At 36.4% G+C, this 22,731-nt stretch overlaps 1 protein-coding gene across 1 annotated transcript; it reads right to left on the bottom strand.

Annotated features, from left to right (window-relative positions):
• On the bottom strand, positions 1–22,713 carry LOC104545306 (zinc finger protein 280D-like; the record flags this gene model as incomplete). Its single annotated transcript, XM_010190410.1, has 11 exons — positions 1–637; positions 5,202–5,257; positions 7,792–7,837; positions 15,983–16,019; positions 16,211–16,329; positions 16,844–16,906; positions 18,588–18,728; positions 20,016–20,260; positions 21,636–21,770; positions 22,371–22,517; positions 22,609–22,713. Coding segments are annotated over 11 exons (1,731 nt in total), but the record flags the coding sequence as incomplete, so codon positions are not given.
• Between the last annotated feature and the right edge of the window lie 18 nt (positions 22,714–22,731).

The following is a 22,731-nucleotide window of genomic DNA, read 5'->3' on the forward strand; positions in this document are numbered from 1 at the left end:
TCAGCTCGCTTCGCTGTCATCTGTCTTGTTTACAGTTGTTTCCATTCTGCTGGGACTGCTTTCTTTAGAAGTCTCGTCTGCCTGTTCAGCGAGCTGTCCAGCTTTCTTTGACGAAGGTGCAACATTACCTTTTTGAAGAATTTCAGTAGCTTCATGCTCTAGTACCTCTGATGGAGTCAAAGGCTCCAAATGAATACTGCCTTGTTCGCTGATGTCTGAACTAACGGATTCCGGTTCATCTCGTCTTCTCAGGAACTGCTCAAAACTGACATCTTCACCCAAAGTCAGTTTTAAGTCCCTTGCATTCATTGCTGAAAGCGCAGTTTCATCCAAGCTATATACTTTAGTTTGCTCCTTCAAGGTAACATTATCTGGACTTCGGCAAGTTTTTGACTCGCTTTCATCATTAATACACTTTTGTTTCTCATCTACTAATTGTTTGTTATTATCCGAATCACAACATGCTTCTCTCTCATGCAAAGAATTCTTTGAGCTGTTGTCAGGGAGTTCCAAACCAGGAACTTTTCCCGTATTTGACGATGATGAGTTTTCTTCGTTCTTTTCAACTGATGCAACTTTTTTAGTTGGATTTCTATTGCATTCCTTTGTTTCCTCTGAAGAGTCATGCTCTTGTTTGCTGGGAAAAACAAAACAAGTTGTTTTTAGAACAAATTAAATAAAGCAACACGTGGCTGTACTCTGCAAAGTGACACTCAAAAGTGTTACTGTAGATTTCCTATTTGGTATTTCTCACAGATTTTTCATAGCAAGATGGGCTAAATTTAATTAACATCTGCCTTTTTCTTACCTATTTACAAACTCAGCTTTATATTCAGCAGTCAATTAGTACTCTCTAGTTCTTGCATCTCATCTCCAGAAGGGAAGGTTCTGTTCCCTTTGTGTGACACATGGGATTTTCCAAAATACAATGTTAAGTTCTCTTCAACACAGATGCAGATATAACTACTTGGAAACTTTTGCTGATGACGTGCAAGAAAAGAGAAGCCAGTTTGTACCTTTATACCATCAAACTGACTCTGCAATACTCATGAGAGTAAAGTGAGGCAAAAAGCTAAGAGCTGGAAATCTAAATTAACTTAAAATTTAGTTGAGCAACTACAAATTTGGATTCACGGCAAAAGTGAATCTGTGAAGTAGCATTTTCAGTCACTTTTCAGAGTAAAACTGTATGTTTGCACAAAAGGAAATACAGATCAGTACTGAATGATGCAAGTAAAAAATAAAATCTAAAACACAGCATATGAAGTTCATGGACAAACGGATTGTTTCAACCTGGTATTATTTCAGTAAAGCCACATGCATGCAGTGCTTTAGGGTGACCACGCCAGGGGGTGGTGGGGATGTGTGTGCAAATCAGAGAGACCGAGTATACTTCAGATGCCATCTGTACCCATAAAAATACTAAATAGCCTGGTCATATTACCATATGCAATTTGCTCACATGTTCATATTCCAAGAGACAAAATCCTAAACACTAGTTTCTAATATTTCTCTTAGTTTCTTATAGAAAACACCAGCGTCTCCCATCCTTTCAATGACAGAGCTCGATTTTTGCTGTAAAGGTTTAAATTTAGTAAAAGTTTAATATAATTTCTAACCCTTTCAAAAATTTTCTGAATGAGAAGCAGCTCAGATTACCTAAAATGATGATGGTGACAGACAAAATAAAGCAGGCAGGGAATGGAAGAGCAATAGTTAGTCTGATTTCAAATAAAAATTCTATATAGGAAGTGAAATTATGAGCAAATCAGTATCCTAAATTAACTTTTAAAATTTAAAAGTTAAACTGAAAATAGTCTCTAAACAGCAGCATGCAGACAAAAGAATTTGAATTTAAGTCAGAGGAATACTCTGAGCAGGGATAAGAGGCTACCAAGATATCCTTGAGTGGTGAAATCTTACTCGTCACAGATAAGAATCTTTTCATCCTGTGCCACCAGTTTTTCATTCATAATAAGGAATTAACTCAGAGACAGGCCAACCTCTGTACCCAATTACAACCCGTATTTGCTACTCGTGTCAAACGAAAGTGGGTGCTTTTTTAATTTATCGGACCATCTAAATCAGTAAATTGCATTCTCGAATATACAAACAGATGTTCTATCCAAGTTCTTCCCTCAAGCTGCTAGAAAAAAGGAGAAAAGGGGTAATATTTGAGGGGAAACTCAAGACTAAGTTCCAGCCCAAAAGTCAACACTCAGAACCACCCGTCAGCCGTGGCTGACATAACTGACTTTGCCACAACTGTTCCTAATTACCTCATCTAATCCAGAGAAACACTTAAGCTATACAGAGCTGTACAAATGCTAGTAAATATTTAGAATTGTTTTGATATGAAAATTCAGTCAACTCCATGAAACAGTGTAGAGATGTATGTGACCTTGAGCTACTACTTTTCAAAAAGCAGCTTGAGGGCCAGGTGTGGTTGCAGAGTTACACAAGTACAGTACAGCATTATGCTTTATGTGGGAAGTTCTGAATACAGATATGCAAAAACAGAAGAGAGGGTGTTTAAATAAAGGGATCCCTAAAGCCTCATTAGCACACACACAAGTGTTTCCACACCAGAAGTCCCAGATGGATTACATAGATGTACACACACACTTCACACCAAGAAACTCTGAATTCAAAGGACAGATTTGCCCTTAACAAATCAAATCAATCCATCACAAACTCCCTCAGCTTCCAGTAACCAAAATCCCAGCTTCATCCAAACCCAGCCTCTCATTCTCACTCACTTTTGGCAAAACACAGGAAAGAAAGGAGAAGAAGTGGGGAGTAAGAAAAGAAAAATATGTATGTATGCATTTCTCATGGATAAACACGCTGTCTCTCATCAGCATACCTTCCCATGAGTCATTTATACCAACAAGACAGTACAAAAAAACTGAACGAGTTTTGCACAACAATCACCGTCACAAAAACAAATATCCACAGAGAACAATGACCTTTTAGATTGCCAACCACAACAGTAAGTTCATTTAGACAGTTCTCCAATGAAGTAATTTACTTCTGCTGAGGACTGCAGATGAACAAACAAAACCGAACAGTTTGATGTGCTAAAATCCCACCATAAAAAAAAGTACTAGGATTTCATGAAATTCTGTTAGTAAGTCAGTAGCTGACAAAGAACAGCCTTCCATCTAATATTAGGAATGAAACATCCTCTTACTACTCCATGTGCAAGCGATACTGGTTACAGTGTAAAAAAATTCAGCCATCAAAAAGAACAGAAAATCAAGAATTATAACTGTATCATACAGAACAGAGGACTTCAGTGAACAGAATGTAAAATCTGACTTTCTTTAATGGAAGCAATCCACTTTCTAAAGCATGATAACAAACTGTGGCTAGACTATCAAATATGGACTATCCTAATGAACTAGCTGCCATATCGCCTACATGAAGTCAGGTTTTAGAATAAGGTTATTTCAAGGAAGTAGCATAAGACATAATTTTTAATTCAAGAGATGAGTCTACTAGGTGTAAGCACACTCATCCCAAGCAACAGAAACCCAGAAATGAAAGAGATTTTCTTATTTTTACTCATTTTAGAATGAAAGAAATAAATCATACGACTTCAGAACAGAACTATAACTGTCCTTTACATATCTGCATACCAGACAAGTTGCAAAGTGTGTGCAAACACCCCTCAATCTGTGGAAAAGTATTTCCAGGTAACAGAACTTGTATTACAGCTGCATTTACCTTAACAGTTTGGTGTGAACCACCACCATGGTTTTGAGGCACATCCTTGATTGTTCCCACATACTGGTTTGGTTTATAGAGCAGTCCTGGGATATGCAAACTAGATTTCTTTTTGAGGGAAATGAACTCTGATGCACAGATGCTCCAACACCCAACAGAGCTGGGTCCTCAAGAGTCCAAACTAACAAAGGATGTTCCACCCAGCTCTGAATACCTGCACGGTGTGGGCATTCTGCCCAGGGAACACAGGTGTGGTCTAAAATAACACCTTCCAATCATCTGCTTTGATCTGCTGTCCTGCTCCAGCAGCACTGCTTATCTGCTAATATCAACATAACCACCTTGGCTTAACAACAGAGGAAAGTGAGGACTGAGAATCCCTGATGCTAGAGAATCCAGATGCCTGTCTTCAAGCCCATAAAGGAGTATAAAATAAAGTTTACCAGAACAGATTTATATTTTAAAATTATTTTTGTCTACTTAAACACAAAGATAAGAGAAAGCAGTACATCATATTCTATTAGAGTTACAGTGACCGGTTACTAATCCATAAAGACATCTTAAACTTCTCATACCTGAACCATTTAATCTCAATTCTTAAGCAAGCATTTTAAGGGAAAGTAAAATTTAAAACTATCTGGCCCACACTACATATGCCTAGAATAAAAGCAGAACCTTCCGTAAGAAAAAAAGTAACCTACAGAAAGACTCTGAAAGCAGTTTCCCTTTTTTTTTAAAGGCACTACAAAAACATATATAACAAACAACTACAATTATGTTTTGACCAAGCTTTTAAAGGTTAAATTTGCACCAACAATTGCGAAAGATAATTAACGAAGAAATGAAAAGAAAATAAGACATTTCAGGCTGTGGTATCTGGAATAATGTTTAGATGAATTACATGAAATGCAAGTCTGCCCACAGACGCACAAAACGAAATCTTGAAGATTTCAATTATTTCCCCAGATTGACATAAAAAAATTCCACAAACTGGCACATTTTTAAGGGCTCAGCTGTAATCGTTAGTTACCCAACAATTTCACAGATTTGCTCTGCTAAGGATTTTGTTGAGTATGCTTTCCACGTGAGACACAGGTTTTTAAAAACCTAAATGAATAACCAAGAATCAATCTTTTATACTGTACTTTAAAACTGTTTACCAATTGTCCCAATAATACTGTTAACTCATATGCAGTATTATTAAAAAATGCTTCTTTTAACAATCTGTACAATTTAATGGTTTATGAATCCTGAATAATTTGCATTACTAGAAACGTGTTGACGCTTGGAATGTAAATTCTCCATGTCTTGTTGAGTAAGTAAATTACAACTGCCATTCCAAATTTTCTACCATAGAAAATAAACATTATGAAAATGGTAATGAAATACTTTTGTCCAATTACCTGAGAAATAACACAGCTTGTGTTATTTTATGTACCTGATTTCAAGATGAAGCTGATCACTGTATTTACCTTTCAAAAGCTGGTGTTTCTGTTTTTCCTTCAGATATACTAGGTCTTGAAATTTTCTGTAATAATTAATGATATTTCTTTATTTTACATTCACGAGCAACTGATTACAATATAAAGCTGCAGAAATAATTTTACACTGACATTCCCATAAATGTGCTATGTAGCAGAGACTGAGCATGGACCTTAGTACGTATGTTTGTAAATAGTCTTCTGAGTAAAAGAAACAACGCAAAATTTTAAAGCAACTCTTGTGGCCTTTTTCCTATACATAATTTCAATTATGTCTTATTGAATAGGATGCCAACTAAGTCTGGAAAGCTTTTTATTTGGAGAGGAAAAAAAAACTGAACTAAACTTGTGCTTTGCTAGGGAAAAAAAGAGCAAAAAAGCAAAGGAAAAGCAAGAAAGACAAAACTGAGATGCATTACACAGAGTTTTAGCCCTGCAGATACTATTACAGGAAGTGTAAGGAAGATTCTTAACAAAATGCTTGTCACAAATGAAACTTTTAACTCTCTATTAAAACTTGCCTAATGAAATAACGTTTTAACTGTAAGCAACAGTAATCAAAGACATTCTCCTCCCGCCAGCTTTAAAACCGTAGAAAAACAAGTGATGGAAATCTGCCATTTGGGAACAGCCACCGCAGTCTTCTAAAAGCATCTCCTCTGCTCCAGAGCACCTTGCCCATGTAACTTTATTCTCATTTAGGAAATTGTAAAGTGCCTAAGTGACAAGATTAAGAAATGAAACTTTTTTTCTGTCTGAATACAACTGTAAGTTCATTTTGTTTTTAAAAGTTCACCATACATAAAGATGAACATTTCAAATATTTATTTGTAACACAACCTCTGAAATATTTAAAATGGTGTTGTAAATACTGTTACATACTTTTAGCATACTATTCCCCACAACCCGAGGTGGTATATTTTGTTTCAGTGAGGACAAATTACGGAGCAAGTCTTTTAAAACTGTATGGTAAAGTTAAGCTTATTCTAACTTCTAAAATACCCTTCGCCATATTTCTATCTAATTTGCTGTATTTCTGTCATATAAAATCCATACACATATGACCCATGCTATAAAGCACTTTCCAACTTAAAATTACTGCACTCTACTTCCCACTACAGAACCTCCTTCCCTATCAACCATCTTCCTCTGCCCTTCCTGGCCATATTCCCCATGGGAACTACCAGAAAAGGAAGATTTCTCGACTTCTCTCTCCAAGTTTTAAATGCTTTGTTTTTAAACAACCTGATTCATCAGGTTGTATTTCTGGTTCTTCAGCACCCTAGGGGGTCTGTCCTTTAACCTGCTGTGTAATTCAACAGCCAAAATGTCAGGCATCAGGCTGCAGCGAAGTAACAGGCGCTCCACGGCACCTCAGAAAAAACACCCAGAGGTCCACATGGCCTAGACCACACTGGACAGCAGCTTACTGCTCTGAAAGGTCTTGGCTCAGATGTCCTGTGAGCTCAGACAGCTAACACCCAAGTAGCCTATTCTATCTGTGTTCTCCATCTTTTCCAACTGTAAGGCCTAAGGCACGTGGGTTGGTTTGGTTTTGTTTGTGTTTGGAGGCAACGTTGCATTTTAAGTTTTGTTTTTAATTGAAAGAAACTAATACGGAAAACAATTTTGTGGAGAAAAAAATGCAAATTCCACATCTTCTATAATGCTGAAACACAATGTGGGATATGTAACCAAACCCAACCAAACCAAGCAACACTAAGAGAAAACACACCTGAAGTAATAATCGAGTCTATGGAAAGAAAAGGTTATTGTGTATATTTGAGAACCTTGCTTAATGCTGTCAAAAGATGAACAACGTTCTGATGTTTCTACAAAGTCACTGCTTCTGTTAAAAAAGCTCACGCATCCCTTTGCACTCTGGAAAGTAGGCAAGCAGTGTTACAAGAAAATTCTTTACTAGGTCTGAGGACTTGCCCTACTCTCTAACCAGCTGAGATTTCTGTATCAGACTGCCCTTTTTGAAAGGCAACAGAAAGACAACTTCTCGCAGAAGAAAAGACTGTAAAATTCTAATCCAAAGGCAGTATTTTTGAAAAAAGTTAAGAAGATGTGCTGTGAGATAATTTAGCCTCCTGATAGGCAGAAAGCAGGAGAAAATTTGTACACGTGCCTAGAAAAACAAAAATCATGCCTGGAAAGGCATTTTCAAAGATTTTCCTCTTTGAACTACATATAATAAAAAAATTACAGTTCAGAGTCGATATTTACACCCAGACCTCAGGTTATATTTTAGGTCCATTTCCAGGCTCCCTGAAGATGAAGATACATAAGGCAACTAAACCATTCATTGGAGCCTGGCATACAAATCAACCAGAATGGACTGACTGCAAACTGAAAATCTTTGAGTGTGGCAGATGAACTAAAGGTGTCCCTCCAACACTGCCACAGTTTTCCATAGTAAAACACAGACAGTTAGGTTTTTGCACTGTGTATACCTTCTAAACACCATAATCCAGTAGTGTATGTATAGTTAAAGCAGAACTGTCTTGGATCTTCAGACTGGTTATGAAATTCACAGATGCTGTTAAGACTGTATGGAGAAAAGACAAGACATTACCTCCAACTTAGCTTCTCTCTCTGTAATGGAGACTTTGGTCTTTAACCTAGTGGATAATGAATTAAGATTCAATGCTTTAAAAGTACTGTATGGTTAAAATAGAGGTAAGGGTAAAGATACTTACAGTAAGAAAGCAACCTGGCAATTCAAAAACAAAATTTTAAGTTGATACTTATTTTGAGTTTAAATGTACTTCAGAGTTCCAGAAGAGCATTTCCGAATTTTAAGATGTTTTACTGGGTATACAGAAATCATAAGCTACGCTTGTTTCATGTAACCTGTTCCAGTTATCTCACCTCATGGAAACCAGGAGGGAACAGTCTTAAGACAGTTAACAATGCTTTTATTCTAGCACTGCAATACTACATGAGGAATAATTTCCTCACCATATAAGCCTTTTAAAGTATGACTGAAGTATTTAATATCTGCGATGATAAATTTGCTGAAATGCACTTCAGAAAGTGCATAAAGCTACATTCTGCAAAACCAGCTCAGTTTTCTTTTAATTGTCTCCTGTAACCCAAATACCCAGAACACAGCTGTAAGCTTACTTCAGGGCAACTGTAAAATATTGCAGCTGACCTCCAGCTACTATTTAGAGGAGATACCTCCTCAAAACACCTTTCACAGGCACAGTCCGTATATTAGATGAGCCATAAATTATTTAAATGTATTGACTTTTAAAACCACATTAATTAAACAGCTTATCACAACATCACTAAAATTGATTTTCTGTGTTTAGGTAGGAAAATGCTATCGCAGAGATAGCAAGAAGTACGTCTCCTACAAAACCTTGTTAAGTCATCAGTTCTAATATAAAAATCTAACCTTTCAAAGTTTTCCTATTAACAAAAAAAGACAAACTGAACAAAACCCTCAAAATTGCTTATGCCTGTAATATTCTTTGTTGATGCTGCACTAAAGGCACATTTAATCTGCTGATGTATGGTGCTGCCCCTGGTATATTTAAATAATGTTATTAATCATAAATTAAATGATTCATGACCTCAGCAAGTCTCAATGGCTGTCTACAAGGTACAAAATGCCTGACAGAAGCAGCAGCTTGATCAACTTTAAATTTTTTATGAAAAACATATCCCAACATTAGATTGATACCTACTGCATGTATTCTCCTAATTTAACCCAAGAAAGCAGTGCTAAAACCAGAGCTTTTACAGAATTTTAGCACATACTTTCAGCACACCATAAACACCTTCTACCACTCATGTTCTTGCAGGTACCCAACAACTTGGCCTGTAGCATAAACAATCCTTTTTAAGTATTTTAATTATGACATCTTAATTTGCAATGAAAGATGGCAAAAATAACTACAAAAATTGATTGTTTTAAAATAACATTGCTACGATAGCACTGTAACAATGCTCATCTAATAAACAGCAAGAAAAATGATCAGGGTAAATCAAGTGACAACACATTTTTTGGGTTGGGGAATTGAAACACTCTGAAGTACTGAATCATGAGTTGCAACACAAGTAAAAGATGATGTAACATCAAGTATTTAGCTTAGCTTCACTGCTTTAATGATTTCTATGCAAAAACTTAAAATAATATATTAGAAAGAGTAATTTGTCTAAGAACAGTCATTCTTGAAAGAGCAGAACAGTTTAGACACAAATGAACTGGATATTGTATAATCCAAGAACAAAACCTACTGCTCTTGTCTGAATAAGTGAAAGTTTTGCCACTAAAATAAATGGGTACAAATTGGATTCAATGTCTGTAGATTGTTTTAAATACATTATAACCATAATTTTACATCATCAAATTCTGATAGATTTTTGTGGTCATGTCTTATAGCTTATAAAACAGATTTGAACTGCATAGTTTAAGCTGTTTTGGAAGTGAACAGGGTTTATAATGTTTTGTGATGACTGCATCTTTGTTAGTATGGTTTACCGTGGATTCCTGACATACAATCTCAATCTTAATTTTGTTGAGGAATAGGTTTTAGGACATTCCTCCTAATTTTTCATCAGCAGAATTTTGATAAATGGATACTAAACCATAGATGACGATGACCTTGTGATGTGCCCGAGACTCTGAAGAAATCTTAAATCATGTAATTCTCAAACAGCAACAAAGGCAATGTATTTTCTTATATCTGTAGAGTTACAGTGCTTCTGCAAACAACATCATGAAAAGAAAACAAAATCGCAACCATCTCCAGTACGTACAGCCTGCTGGTCCATAGTTTTGAGAGATTCTCAAATCTCTCTCAAACTCTCCAAAGATTCTTTATTCTACATAAAAATAAATTCACAGTTTGAACAATGAAAAAATGCTCCTTAATTGTCAGGCTCTTCAAAGAAGTGCCCCCAAAATGTAGCGGCTGAGCCCAAACTTTCAGCTTGATTGAGATACTCAACAGAACAGATTGTCCATAAAATCTAAGAGGCTCAGAATAAAAGCCATGTAGGTAAGATCATCAATTTAGACACCTTATAGTGTAGGTTTAGGTTGATCTGAAGCTTTGTTTGATACATGAGGAGTCACCCAGGACTAGCAGAAGAGATCTGGAGTCAGTGAAACAAGTAGACTCAAACACACAGTCCAAGAACAGACAGGAGTATTCTCATTTCTGAAATTCATAGTCTCATTGCTTCCCCTGCTCTTACACAATAAAATCATGTGTATTTGCACGCACACAGAGCTCAAATCATGAGCAACTCTCTTTCCAGCAATCTGTCATACTTGCTTACAACCAAAGAGTTACTCCCACAGCTTCTTTAAGTAACTAGTGGTGAAACTCAGCTGGAATCTTTTGTCCTCCCTTAATCAAAACTAGCTTTTCTAGGATGACTGTAGCTTCAAGAATTTCTACAAAACAACTTTGTGCTATTTAAGTGGCTCAAGGTACCTTCAAGCCACTCAATCATACACAGCATTATAAATAAAAATCTATTTTACAACCAAAAGAATTGAAAACTCTGTGTTTGATGTGTTTTGGGTTTGTTTCGTTTTAGTTTGGTTTTGTTTTTTTTAAAGATCTCCAGTTTTTAGCAGAAATTCCCCATTCAGAAAAACAGAACTCCAAGAACCACCAATGATTCATAAAGCACAATTCTTCCCCTAATATCTGATTGTATGAGATTTACTGAGAATGTGTATCTGAATGGACAGTTGGAGAGAAGGAAAAGCTGCTGTTCATGGGAAAGGAAAGATGATGGCATTCATGTTACTTGGCACTGTATCCAGTTTCTCACCTGTAAAATGGGGTTAGCAATGAAGACAGATACATCATAACCGTTATTATCATTAACAGTGAAGTGTTATTATGCACAAAGCTGGAGTCACAAACTTCTAACAGAATAATAGAAACAAACTTTGACTTTCTTCTCAGAAAGACCTTCAAAACAAAGGTAATACAGAATTTGCTAATCAAGTAAGGTTGCCCTGCAACTACATGTATTTTAAGAGCCCATGATGCAGTGACATTCAGTGTCCTAAAAACAATAACATGAGACAGGTTAAGGTACAAATAAATGACATCTTAATTCTTTGTCCATCAGCTAATTTGGTTATACCATACATATTCATGCTCTGTCCTTGCAGATGTGGTCCAATGCATTGCATTACTCATGTAACTTGGTAGTTGTTGGAACAATTAAGGATATTTAACATTGAGTCAGGAAGGTTTACTTGCCTGGCTTAGTACTGCTTAGGTCATGAGTTTTTCACATCAGTAACTTTTCCAAGATTCTCATACAAATGGAAACAGGATGCCACAATGGCAATTGTTTCTATATGAACTATTTACACAGAGCTGGTAAATCTGAACGTAGCTTACAAGTGTTTTAACTACATGTCTGAAACTTAAAAAAAATCTGTAGCAAAGCTGTAAAAGAGCCAAATTATAACATTCCAAATGAGCATTCAAGAGAGGTATAATTCACAAAACTTCAAATCAAAGCAGCAATCTAGTGTAATTTCTGGGAATTTTAGAGAACATTTCTGAAAGCCACAAAAACCTGCAATCATACTCCAGTTTTGTTGTTGCCAGAAATCCGAATGAAAGTGAAATACCAGATTCAACTTCCTCTGAAATGCAACAGCACGTTCACAATGAAAACACAAACCCACTATGCTTTTTTTGAATGCTGCTGTGTCAAAACAGAAATAAGTCCTGCAAGAAAAATCTGTAGTAGGTAAGTGATGCTTGACGTTGAACAGCAGCATTCAAGATGGAACATAGCTTCTGTCAGAAGAAAAAAAAAGTAGCAAAAAGAACAACAAGACTTTAGACTACTGAGTAAGCGTGCAGATGCTCAATCACAAAATATGCATAAGAGACAATGGATGATAAGATCCTTGCTATTATTACCAATACCACAGTGGTTTCAGAAGCTCACTATCACAAAAACTGTTACTGCTTGAATAGTAAAAGTGAAGAGGACAAACACACTGGTAAAAATGGATTAATACGGGAGAATTTGATTATGCAGAAAAAGAAAGTGCTGCAAATCAAGAACAGCTTGCCTCCATCAGAAATAATCTCATATAACTAGGAGCTTACAACAGTGACTGATCTCAGAGTAAAATTACCTCTATCTATTAGGTTGCTTGGAAGCGAGGGAAGTAGAGATTCAACCAAGACTCATGTCCACTGTAAGCAGGAGGTTGAGTTTGGAGGAACACTAGATGTTCATCATGACAAAAGGAAAGCTCATCATATATCCAGACAATCTGTTGATGGATAAACTTGCCATAGATAATCTAGAACTAAAGATGAAGTCACAAGCAGTGAAATCAAAAGCAGCAGGTGTCTCAGCAGCTTGAGTAGTGCATCCTTGAAGATGAGAGATGACAGCAAAAGAACAAGGTGTGAATGAACTGTGGCTGCTCCACCCTTGGAATCAAGGCTCAATAAATGGATCTGCTTCCATCACATCCTTTTCTCCTACAGTATTTAGGAGCAAAAAGAAGCTTAGCTACCAGAGCAAAGCAACTAATAAATTCCTTTGGCCAAGATTCAGTTTATGCAGTTACATGCGACAGAAGGCATTCAAAGCATATTTTGCCACTATATACTGTAAAATCATTGGCAGACAATAATGCAACTTATTTGAATATTAAATAGATCAGGACTTGTATGTTTTAGCGAACACTCAAAGAGAATGACAAAGCCCTTTAGTTTCAGATGCTAGGATCAAGTTCAGAACACAATGGGCTTTGATGTCATTACATGTATGTCATCATTTATACACTACTCTAGCTTGGGATGATATCGATAGACTTGAGCAGCAAAGAAACACTGCAAACGAGCAGCAAAGAAACACTGCATCATGTAAGTGAAACTCCTGGTATGCCTCTCTTCAAAGGACTATAGCCCCCAGAAAGCTGCAAGTCAATGCTGCAAAGCAGAGAACATTACCACAGAAAGGCCTTTGTCAGACTACAATACTGGGAGAGAAGACCAGACCTGCTGCCTAAAAGATGCAAGAAGAGAGAATACCACAGCTTCAATGTATGAAGAAAAAAGGAAAATGTCTGGTCAGATCCTTGTTCACTTACATACCAAAATAATCCCAAGCTGGACTGGGTTCAATTTTCTGGTCCACAATGATGTATCAGTGAGCCAAGGCAGTATAGGATACCTGCTCACTTTCAACTCCCCTGCAACAAAAATGTCTGCTGTCAGTTCATTTAAAAATATGATAATTGTTGCGCAAAGCAGAGAGTTGAGCACAGAAGAGTACTAGCATAGTTATTAAGTCTTACTTCCTCAGCACAAGGTGGTTCTCTAAACAAACAAAGCAACTTTATGTCAAGTAACAATTTAAAAAGCAATTCCTATCCAGCTAGGTTATCTGTATTACTAATGGCAGGATTCTGGTCCAGTCTCTCTCATCAACACTACACAGAGCTCATAGAACATGTCTGGTCAACAGCAATAAAGATGCATTTTACAACACATACAGACAGTCTGATATATAAAAGATACCAAAAGATACCATTCGAGAGATGCAAGAGAAGATCTGAAAGCATTCAAGGCTGTAACTGCGAGTCACTGTTTCTGATGATGAAGTGATCCTGAAGAGCCCCATAAACAAGTCATACCTCACTGAATTAGAGGTCGAAGAACGGGAAGAAACATTCACAGATCATCGAGAAACTACCCAGCAAGAGTTACAAATACTAACTGCAAGTTCCTCTTCTTCCAAAGCAAAACACTGTGTGCCAAAGATGAAAACTTTTGTGGGTACTCTGCACTGCAAATAATGAATTTAAAAAATCTGCTACACCAGTATATTCATGCTCTTAGGTTTAGCAATTATGTTCTTGTCCAAAGTATCACAGAACTAGTATATGGAACAGGACAAGATTTACTGCAATTAATGAAGTCTATGAGCATGACAGTTTCACAAAACACCATCACAGATTATATCACCTCATGCAGTACCAATAACTAACCTTAAGCCAACATCAGAGCTCTCAAAAATAATCCTAATCTAACAGACTGCGGAAACAAACCTGCACATATTCTTGATGCTACTTCAAATCTTTTCAGTGCTCACCCATCCGTTTCTGAGTAATACAGACTTTGTATATCCAACATTAGTAAATATTTTCCTAAGACATCCTTGTAATATGTTGAAGACAACAAGATCCTTGTGGAGTACTGACAACAGCCTGCTACAACTGGACCTCTTTCCTCACCGTTCAATACATCTGTAACCTTTCCTTACAGATAGCTCAGCAAGTATTAATTCCCAACACCTAATGCCAGCTCCAAGCAGAAAAGGTAAGGTTGTGTCACAGCTCAACGCTTTCTTTGTCCATTGTTTAAGTTTCAATTAAATCTAAACTGTTAAAGGACAGAAGCTACCCTGGGCTGATGAAGGGAGTATAGCTTACCCTCCTACATGACTCTTTCCAGTGTTTTGTCCAATTTCAATACTCTGTGCTCCAAAAATCAGAAACTGCATTTTTCAAATGGCTTTTTAAAAAGCTTTCCCAAATTAAACTTCATTCCTGTTCATTCCTGCCAGAGTATCTTCAGTTCTTCTTAATAATGTCTATTAGTCATCCCCTCAGACCACCAGCTTTATTCAACTGCACCACATGCTAAACAGTTACTAGTAGAACTTTATAGCATATATTCTGCTCTATTATTACTCATAGCCAAAGCTAAGCATTTCCATGTTTGGATCAGATGACAAATTATTCCAGTATCCCTTCTCCTACTGGCCACTTTACAGAAACTAAGACAGACAATAGTTATGAAATAACCTATTTGGGATATGTCCAACAAGCAGTGAAGGCTGATCTATGCTTAGAGGCCTAAGAATATTTTGCACTGTAGCAAGAGTAATGGAATCTCTTTTAGAATCCTGCTATAAGCTAAATGGACTCAATGACATCTTGTTGTTAAATTAGGGTTAAATTATTTTCTTCCATCTTTTAAAATATCTTTCTTCACAGTCCAACTGGCATTTTTGTTCCTGTGTTCTGAAATGGTTTAGAGGCAACTTAAAATATCTGATTCAACTGCCATACCTCTGTGAAACACACTTCATGACTTCAATTAAGTCATAAGTAAGCTCACAGGCTACAGTGTAAAGCCTCAGGTACTGTTCCAGGATAACAGGGGATGGCTTGGCACATCTGATTCTTTTAAGGTTAAAAGAAACCCCAAGCAAATCAACAATCTCACCAATACTACAGGTTCTTTTTCCAATCCTCATATTAATTTTTCTTTGAAAGTCAGAATTAAAGTTAATACAAAATAGTATACTTTTTGTCATATAATTAACATAATTCTGAAAATATTTTGTAAATATTTATAAAAGATTAATACTGAATTTGTCCTACTTTAATAAAGGTCACTTTAAAAAAATCATATTAATATAACACCAAGAACATAAACCACTCATTCAATAGAGCTAGTAATAAAAGCAAGTTGAAGTTAACAGTCTTACTACATCTAGACTTAAAAGTCAGGATGGAGAAGTTTTAACACAACAAGAATGATTTGTGTCTCTTGGGCCAAATTGAACAAAAACCAGCTTTTGACCTTGCCTGCAGTAAGTAATCATAGTAAAGTAAGCGTCTACGTTCATCCATACAGTTCAAATTCTATGAAACTCAAAAGAAAGCCAAGTTCAAAGTGCAAATTTTGGCTGCCACTAAACTAATAGAAATAAACATTGAGCAGTAAAACAAAACTTACTCAGATACTTGTTCAGCAGTTGGGATATCTACAGAAACTGAAAATAAAAATAAAGGATTTAATTAAAAATATTTTAAAATGTGCAAACACAGAAGTACTCACTTTCAAATCCAAGCACACAGAAATAATGATAATGCAACTGAAAAAAGGACTGCAATGACACAGACACATCCACACACAAGTATTTATGGATGCAGACCATATTAAAAAACCACTGTATGTACTCACCTTTCTCTATAATAACTTGACAAGTATGAGTGTCGCTTTCACTCAGGTGCGAAGCCATGCTATCTAAGCCAGAAACATCAGTCAGGAAATCACAGTTAAGACAGACTACAGTCACACCTCTACAGAAGAGAAAGTAAAAAGGAAGTATAAATACAACACGGTTGGGAAAAAAGTTTTAATGTACAGCAACTGGACAGGCTATAAAACAATAAATACAATTTTCCTGCAACTTTATGAAATGATTCACAAAAACATTCTTACTCCAGAGCATCTCCGTGCTGGACGTAGCGCAAAGAACACCATTTTAGACAGAAATTTATCTGTAAAGCATGAGTTTCTCTGCTTTGATCATGGTGGGGGGTTTTTTGTTTGTTTTTAGTTTTTTTTCCCCTTTCTCCTTTCCCCTGCCCGCCCCCAGTTTTGCACATTATGAAAACAGAGAAATAGAAATATGTTTAAAAACTGTTAAGAGCTTAAAAATAAATTAACAGTGCAAGAGCTAATCTTTTTATTCCCCTGCTCTTTCTAAATTATGTAAGCCTAGAAACTCAAGAGGTTCCAACCTCATTTAATTAATCAGTTCACTATCAAAGTAAAAACATAATTATCTGTAACTGAAGAAAGCTGAATTACCGTAGCTCTTCTGAATGCTTCTTATAGATCCAAAACCTTTTACTTGGACGAGCACTGTGAAAACTAAATATAAGAAAATATTACCACTTGGACTGGTTTTCTTGAATATGTTACTCCACGCATCACCTATGCTGTATATGGCATTGCAGTTTGCTTACGACAAGGCATGAAAACAGAAGGCTCAATTACTGACCTGCATTATTCTGAAACATTAAATTGCTTAAAACTTAGAGGCTTGTGAATCTCAGCTCTAGTTTAAAACACTGGCTACCTTGTAAATTAGTTTGGGAGGGGCAAGGCTAAACTTTTGTCGGCACGGTCCTGCAAGAACATAGTTACACTGCTTCCACCAGCATCCATCAGCAGTTCCGCTCTTGAAGCACCATGGCTGTAGCAATACAGTGCTCCACAAAAGAAGTGTTTTGTTGAACTCAGGTTTCCTAAAGAGATGGCTTTAAATGAGATAAATCACATTTTCAGACAACTCGTAAGTTCTCTTATATGCAGGTCAAGTATGTGTCAACACTGTACTCCCATATGAAACAAAAAGCAAACACAGCGGCTGCTACTGCAGAAACACTCTCCCCTCCAACAGCCTACCTCCTTACCATCCCTACTTCCTTATACTCATCAAAAAAGGTGCTGATAGGTGCTGCAAGGGGTCAAAGTAGGAGCACCAAGGGGACAAAGGACAGAAGACTGGCTATTTTATCACATTGTTGAATTTGACACAACACCCAGAACATGGACAACAGTAAGAACATTTTACCTTAGATTCTCCCCTTCTGGGGCAAACTTTCTCTTATACAACCAGAAATAAACACATTCATTTGTATTATTTTTAAGCACACAACCAACAGGTTAAATACATAAAAGCATGTAAACTATTTCAGCCTAGGACTTACATTAGCATTGAAATTAATACAAATAGGTCAACATATAAAATATGCACAAAAACTTTTAAAGACTCAGGTAATGAATTCAAGGATTCTAGCATTCAAAGATGCCAAGGTATTTTCTACATACACATATTTAAAAAGACAACTGCATTCTGTATTCTTCCCCCCAATACATTTGGCTTATTCGGGACACAAGATGAACAAGCAGGTTTTCAAAATTTTGTTTTAACTTCACTGCTATGTAATCTGTGTCTAATTATTGCATAGTATGATTCTATTGCTCTGGAAACTACTGCATTTGTCTTCCTAACAGGCTTTTTTACAGCTGTCATCCTTAATACCCTACACTGGCTCACAATCAGTGACAACCTTCCTACAAAATTAGATGTTTTTTTTATGGATGACCAGAAGTATTATAAGAACAAGTATCCACTTGAGTATGGTATTTGAGACATCCTTTGCATGGTATTCTGAGCACAGATTTCATTAGCAATAGCTGTGGCTGTATGCACTCAGCACTTCTAAAATCAAATGAGGTATTCAATGTGAAACCCAGAGAACATGCAACAATTAGTCATGATTTGTTAAATCTGGCTGAAATCACTATGGAAGATCCCACAGCAGCTCTGAAGTAAAGACAGAAAACCACCTGAACCATCAGATTGCTAAGGCAAAACAAGAGCGTGGGATTTAGGCCCCCATTACAAAGTAAAAATCCAGCCTTACACATTTCCTCGCCACCCCTATGACCCAGTTCAAAATTCAGTTACTAGAAACACTTAACACACCTTACATGAATTTAGGCAGCATTTGATAACCCAGTAAAAATTGTGACCAGTTCTTACCTCATCATGTGATTCACATAGGCTTTGCTACAGCTGGTGTTGTATCTGCATAAGCTACAGTGGACATAAGCAGGAAAATGGCTTGCAAAATCTTTTATTTCTGAGTAACACTCAATGCATTTGTGAGCTCCCAAACGACACCTAGCAGTAATATGAAAAAGTGATTAGTTAATATCAACACTTTAAGACAAGCTAACTAATTCAAACTTTTTGCTTTAAGTCAGTAGCAAGCTTGCCTACGTTAGGGAAAAAATAAGGAACTTAAAAATCTATCAGTTAAACACTTCTTACAGGTTACGTTAGCACACATGAAGAAAACTGTGTTTACTCTTGAATTGTACTGTCATTAAGACCGCAATAAGGTCATAAAGGGAGAGTTAATGTAAGCATCTGTTATTGGCCACTCATAGAAACAAGATACTGCAGTAGATAAGAACCTCCAACTTCAGCTGCTGCTGTTGTCTTTATGTACTTGAGAAGAATTTCAAAGAAATGCTTCAGCTACCACAATGCACAGAAAAAGCCCTTGCTTCTCCTGTTATCCCCGATATTCCCCACAAGCTTTGAAATATCTACAAAGCAAGAATGTAATCCTGCTCTCTCCCATTTTTGTTGGCTGTTTTTGGATGTCTCAGAGCTACACACTGAGTGTTAGCACCATATTGTAAGGAAGACATCTACAATCTTTCACAAAGAAAATTGCTAACACATTTTAGCCAATGAAATTATATTCTAGTCCATAAAACACAGAATTATTAACGTAAGGATAGCAATATCCATTGAACTGTAAATACTAAGACAGCATTCTCCCAACAGCTTGCTTTTACTTCCTTGTTTGGTGTTTTTTGTTGCTGGTTTTTGTGTGTGTGTGGTTTTTTGATCGTTTATTTGTTGTTTTGTTTGTTAGGGGTTTTGTTTTGTTTGTTGGGGTTTTTTTTTGGTAGCTCCCCAATTAAGGTGTCTCCTAGGTCACACAAGATGTAACCTTTTAAATAATGGGATCGCATAAAAAAACATTTTAAAAAAGTAAGAGCAAAATACCTTTCTCCTCTATAAAAAAACCCACAAAACTTGCAAATACACAGGCAGATGTACCTCCACAGGTCACTTTTAAACATGTATCTGCCTAATAAGTCCGTACTTTAAGAGCCTGTAGCTCTGCACAAAGAAAAATATCTTAATTTAGAAAAGTTTTCAGAACATCTGTTCTTCCATCGTAAAGGACTCCACCACCAACAAAATCGTTGAAAGAAGATTCAGAATTATAATCACAGTAGCAGTATGTGAAAAGTTTGTGCCAGCTTGTTCTGCAAAACTGAAGTGTCAAATCTTCTGTACTGCAGTATTAGAAATTACTGACAGATAATTACATGATCAGTTATTCCTATTCAAAGTATACAAAAGATATTTTTAATGCTAATATTTTACCTTAGATTATGCAATGCTGTATTTGTAATCTCTTTTTTTTTTTTGCTGTTAGTCCATGCATTTTGCTTCTTCGATGTAGTTGCTTTTGATTTTGCTCTTGACTTATTTGTATTAGATTTGTTATGATTTTTAGTGGTTGCATTTTTAGCTTTGGGTGATAACTGAAACGTGGAGGTGCTTGTACTAACAGAAGATGTAGCGGATGATCCCGATAGAAGAGATCCAAAAGACGCTCGAATAGTCACCTGTAAGTACAACATCAATTTTTTTTCTGTTTAGATTTAAGCTTTATAACTTCCCATTTCTATTTGTCTCAAAGTTTAAGCCACTTTATGACAAAAACCATAGCATAAAAAATATCAAATGATGTTGACTAAACAACCTCAATAGTCTACTGGATGCTTCAAAAGCTCTTATTTTGGTGGAAACAGCCATGACAAAACACACTGCTCTCTTTTCAGACCTGCAACTGGCTACATCCTGCTTTCTTAAAACAAAAAAATGTATCTGGGGAAAAGAAACAGAAGGGTCAGGCCAATCAGCCATAATAAGATGGTCAAACAATCCCATCAGTGCCTGGATTTCACAAAAGCCCTGTGTCTTGTTGCCATCAGATATTTTTGCACCTTAGACCCCCAAGGACTAATTCTGGTTTCTGATCTCTCATCTAGCATTATTGCACTCCTTTGTTTTGCCCTTAAATTCTCCAGGGTCAAGGTCTACCTTGACAGCACCAAAATTTTAACATAATCGAAACTTTTATTAGATCATGAAGATCCTGAAATTTTTAGAAAATTGAGGTATTGTCACAGAATAAAGAAAAACTGCTTTACGTTGTGCCAAGCAACACAATGAACATCAACTTCAGTCATTTCCCCTTCCTGATTCTACAGCAAATGAACAGTGAAGAGCAGATCAAAATATTTTCTTCTTCCTTTTAACTGAAAGAACATGTATCTTCACATTTCATTAAAAATCTAGGAAAAACTCAAGAAATCTACAGGAAAATCCTAGTCTAAGTGGATCTTTCTTGAGAAATGGAAGAATTATTTAGATTTAAAAGACAGTGTTCTGAGGAGACCTAAGTTTACTTCATAAAACACTTAGCAGAAAGTTGTGGGGAGTTTTTTCCCCTTCAAATGCTGACGCTAAAGAAGATGTGGTGAACTGGGTTTTAGCACATACTGTCTATGGAGAAGTAGGTCTTGCACTCTGTATTGTTTTTTTGCCACCTGTTTCCACAGGTTGAAAATTTTTCAGAAGAAACGATACAGACCCCTCAGACCAACATCCAGATTTATCTCCTTTTCTCCTAGCACAAGGAAGGATAAATGGGAGGTGGCAAATGAACCAACAGTTCAAGAAAGCAGCAGCTGAACTGGACTACTGGCCTAAAAACGGGACAGAGAGCAACAGGATCGCCAGGAAGAAACCATAAACTGTGCCTGGCAATCCTGCAACAGGAGTATTTTAGAGTTTTAGTTTTAGAGGTGGGAAATAAAAAAGTCAATCTTTGCTTTGGAAAGCAAAGGAGAAAAGTACTTATTTCTATTCCATCCCTTTCTCTACCAGTACATTTTTTTCTTTTGTCTCCCCTAATTTTCCTGTATAAACACTAACCTTTGTTCCAGGAGGCAATCCTTCTAACTGTTTGGGTTTCCTAAATGTTCGGTGATGCTGAGTCTTGTGATCCATTTTTTCTTTGCACGTCAAAAACTGCAGTCTGCACTTAGTGCAACGGTATATTCCTTTTTTCTTTTAAAAATGAAAGACAATCTATAGTAAGCATGAATGTTATGATAAACAAAATTCCAACCCTAGCTTATCTCAAGCAACGGTCATCTGATGTCTAAAACATCAACCAGACAAACTAATATTTGTAAAGCAAAGATGCTGTGTAGGAATTGAAAAGAAAATATTTAAATAGTTGAAAATGCAAGGCAGTGTCATTACTAAGAGAAGGACGGAGCAGGTTACCAATCACAAGACGACACACTACTTCACAATCTTTTTCTCTACTTGAACGAGTGAAAGGTTTCCTAGTAACCTCAAGAAAAGCAGAACACATCACTACAACTTAACGAAGAAACCAAATAGCAGAGATAATTCTTCCAAGGATATTCAGATTTTTTTTTTAAAGAAGGTGCTGCTGTCACACAAAAACATGACAGCCTAACAATTCCCTCAAAGACTTTAAAAAGAAGCAGTTGTAATTCTTCTACCATATTCTATTAATTATTCTTACAGAGTAAAAACCATACAAATCAGCTACTCTTTCTTCAGTGAGAGATTCATGACATGTACCTAGCATTTTTCTAGCATTAAGGATTGAAAATATCAGAAATATCAGCTTACCTGATGCCTCATGTAATGATGCATATATGGTGCCCCAATCTTAATTACTTTGAGGCAAAATGGGCATAGCAGATGTTTTGTATTTTCATGAACCGTTCTAAAATGTGTTTCTACATCTGAAAAAGCTGAGGATCTGTAGTTGCATACCTGAAACAAAAAGTTTTACTTTCTTGTTAAAAGTTATTGATAGTAATGATGGGGAGTGTAATATAAGTACAAAACAGTCACTCTGAAATACCTGGCAAACATACGGCATTTCACCTGGCTTATGATTGTCCTTCATATGTTGCAAAAGAACTTGCTCCGTTTCAAAGGATAATTCACAGATTTTACAAATCGCTAGAAAAAGTGAGAAACAAAA

This window comes from Mesitornis unicolor, unplaced genomic scaffold (genome assembly GCF_000695765.1).
Source record: "Mesitornis unicolor isolate BGI_N332 unplaced genomic scaffold, ASM69576v1 scaffold8958, whole genome shotgun sequence".
In the NCBI taxonomy this organism is placed as follows: Eukaryota; Metazoa; Chordata; class Aves; order Mesitornithiformes; family Mesitornithidae; genus Mesitornis; species Mesitornis unicolor.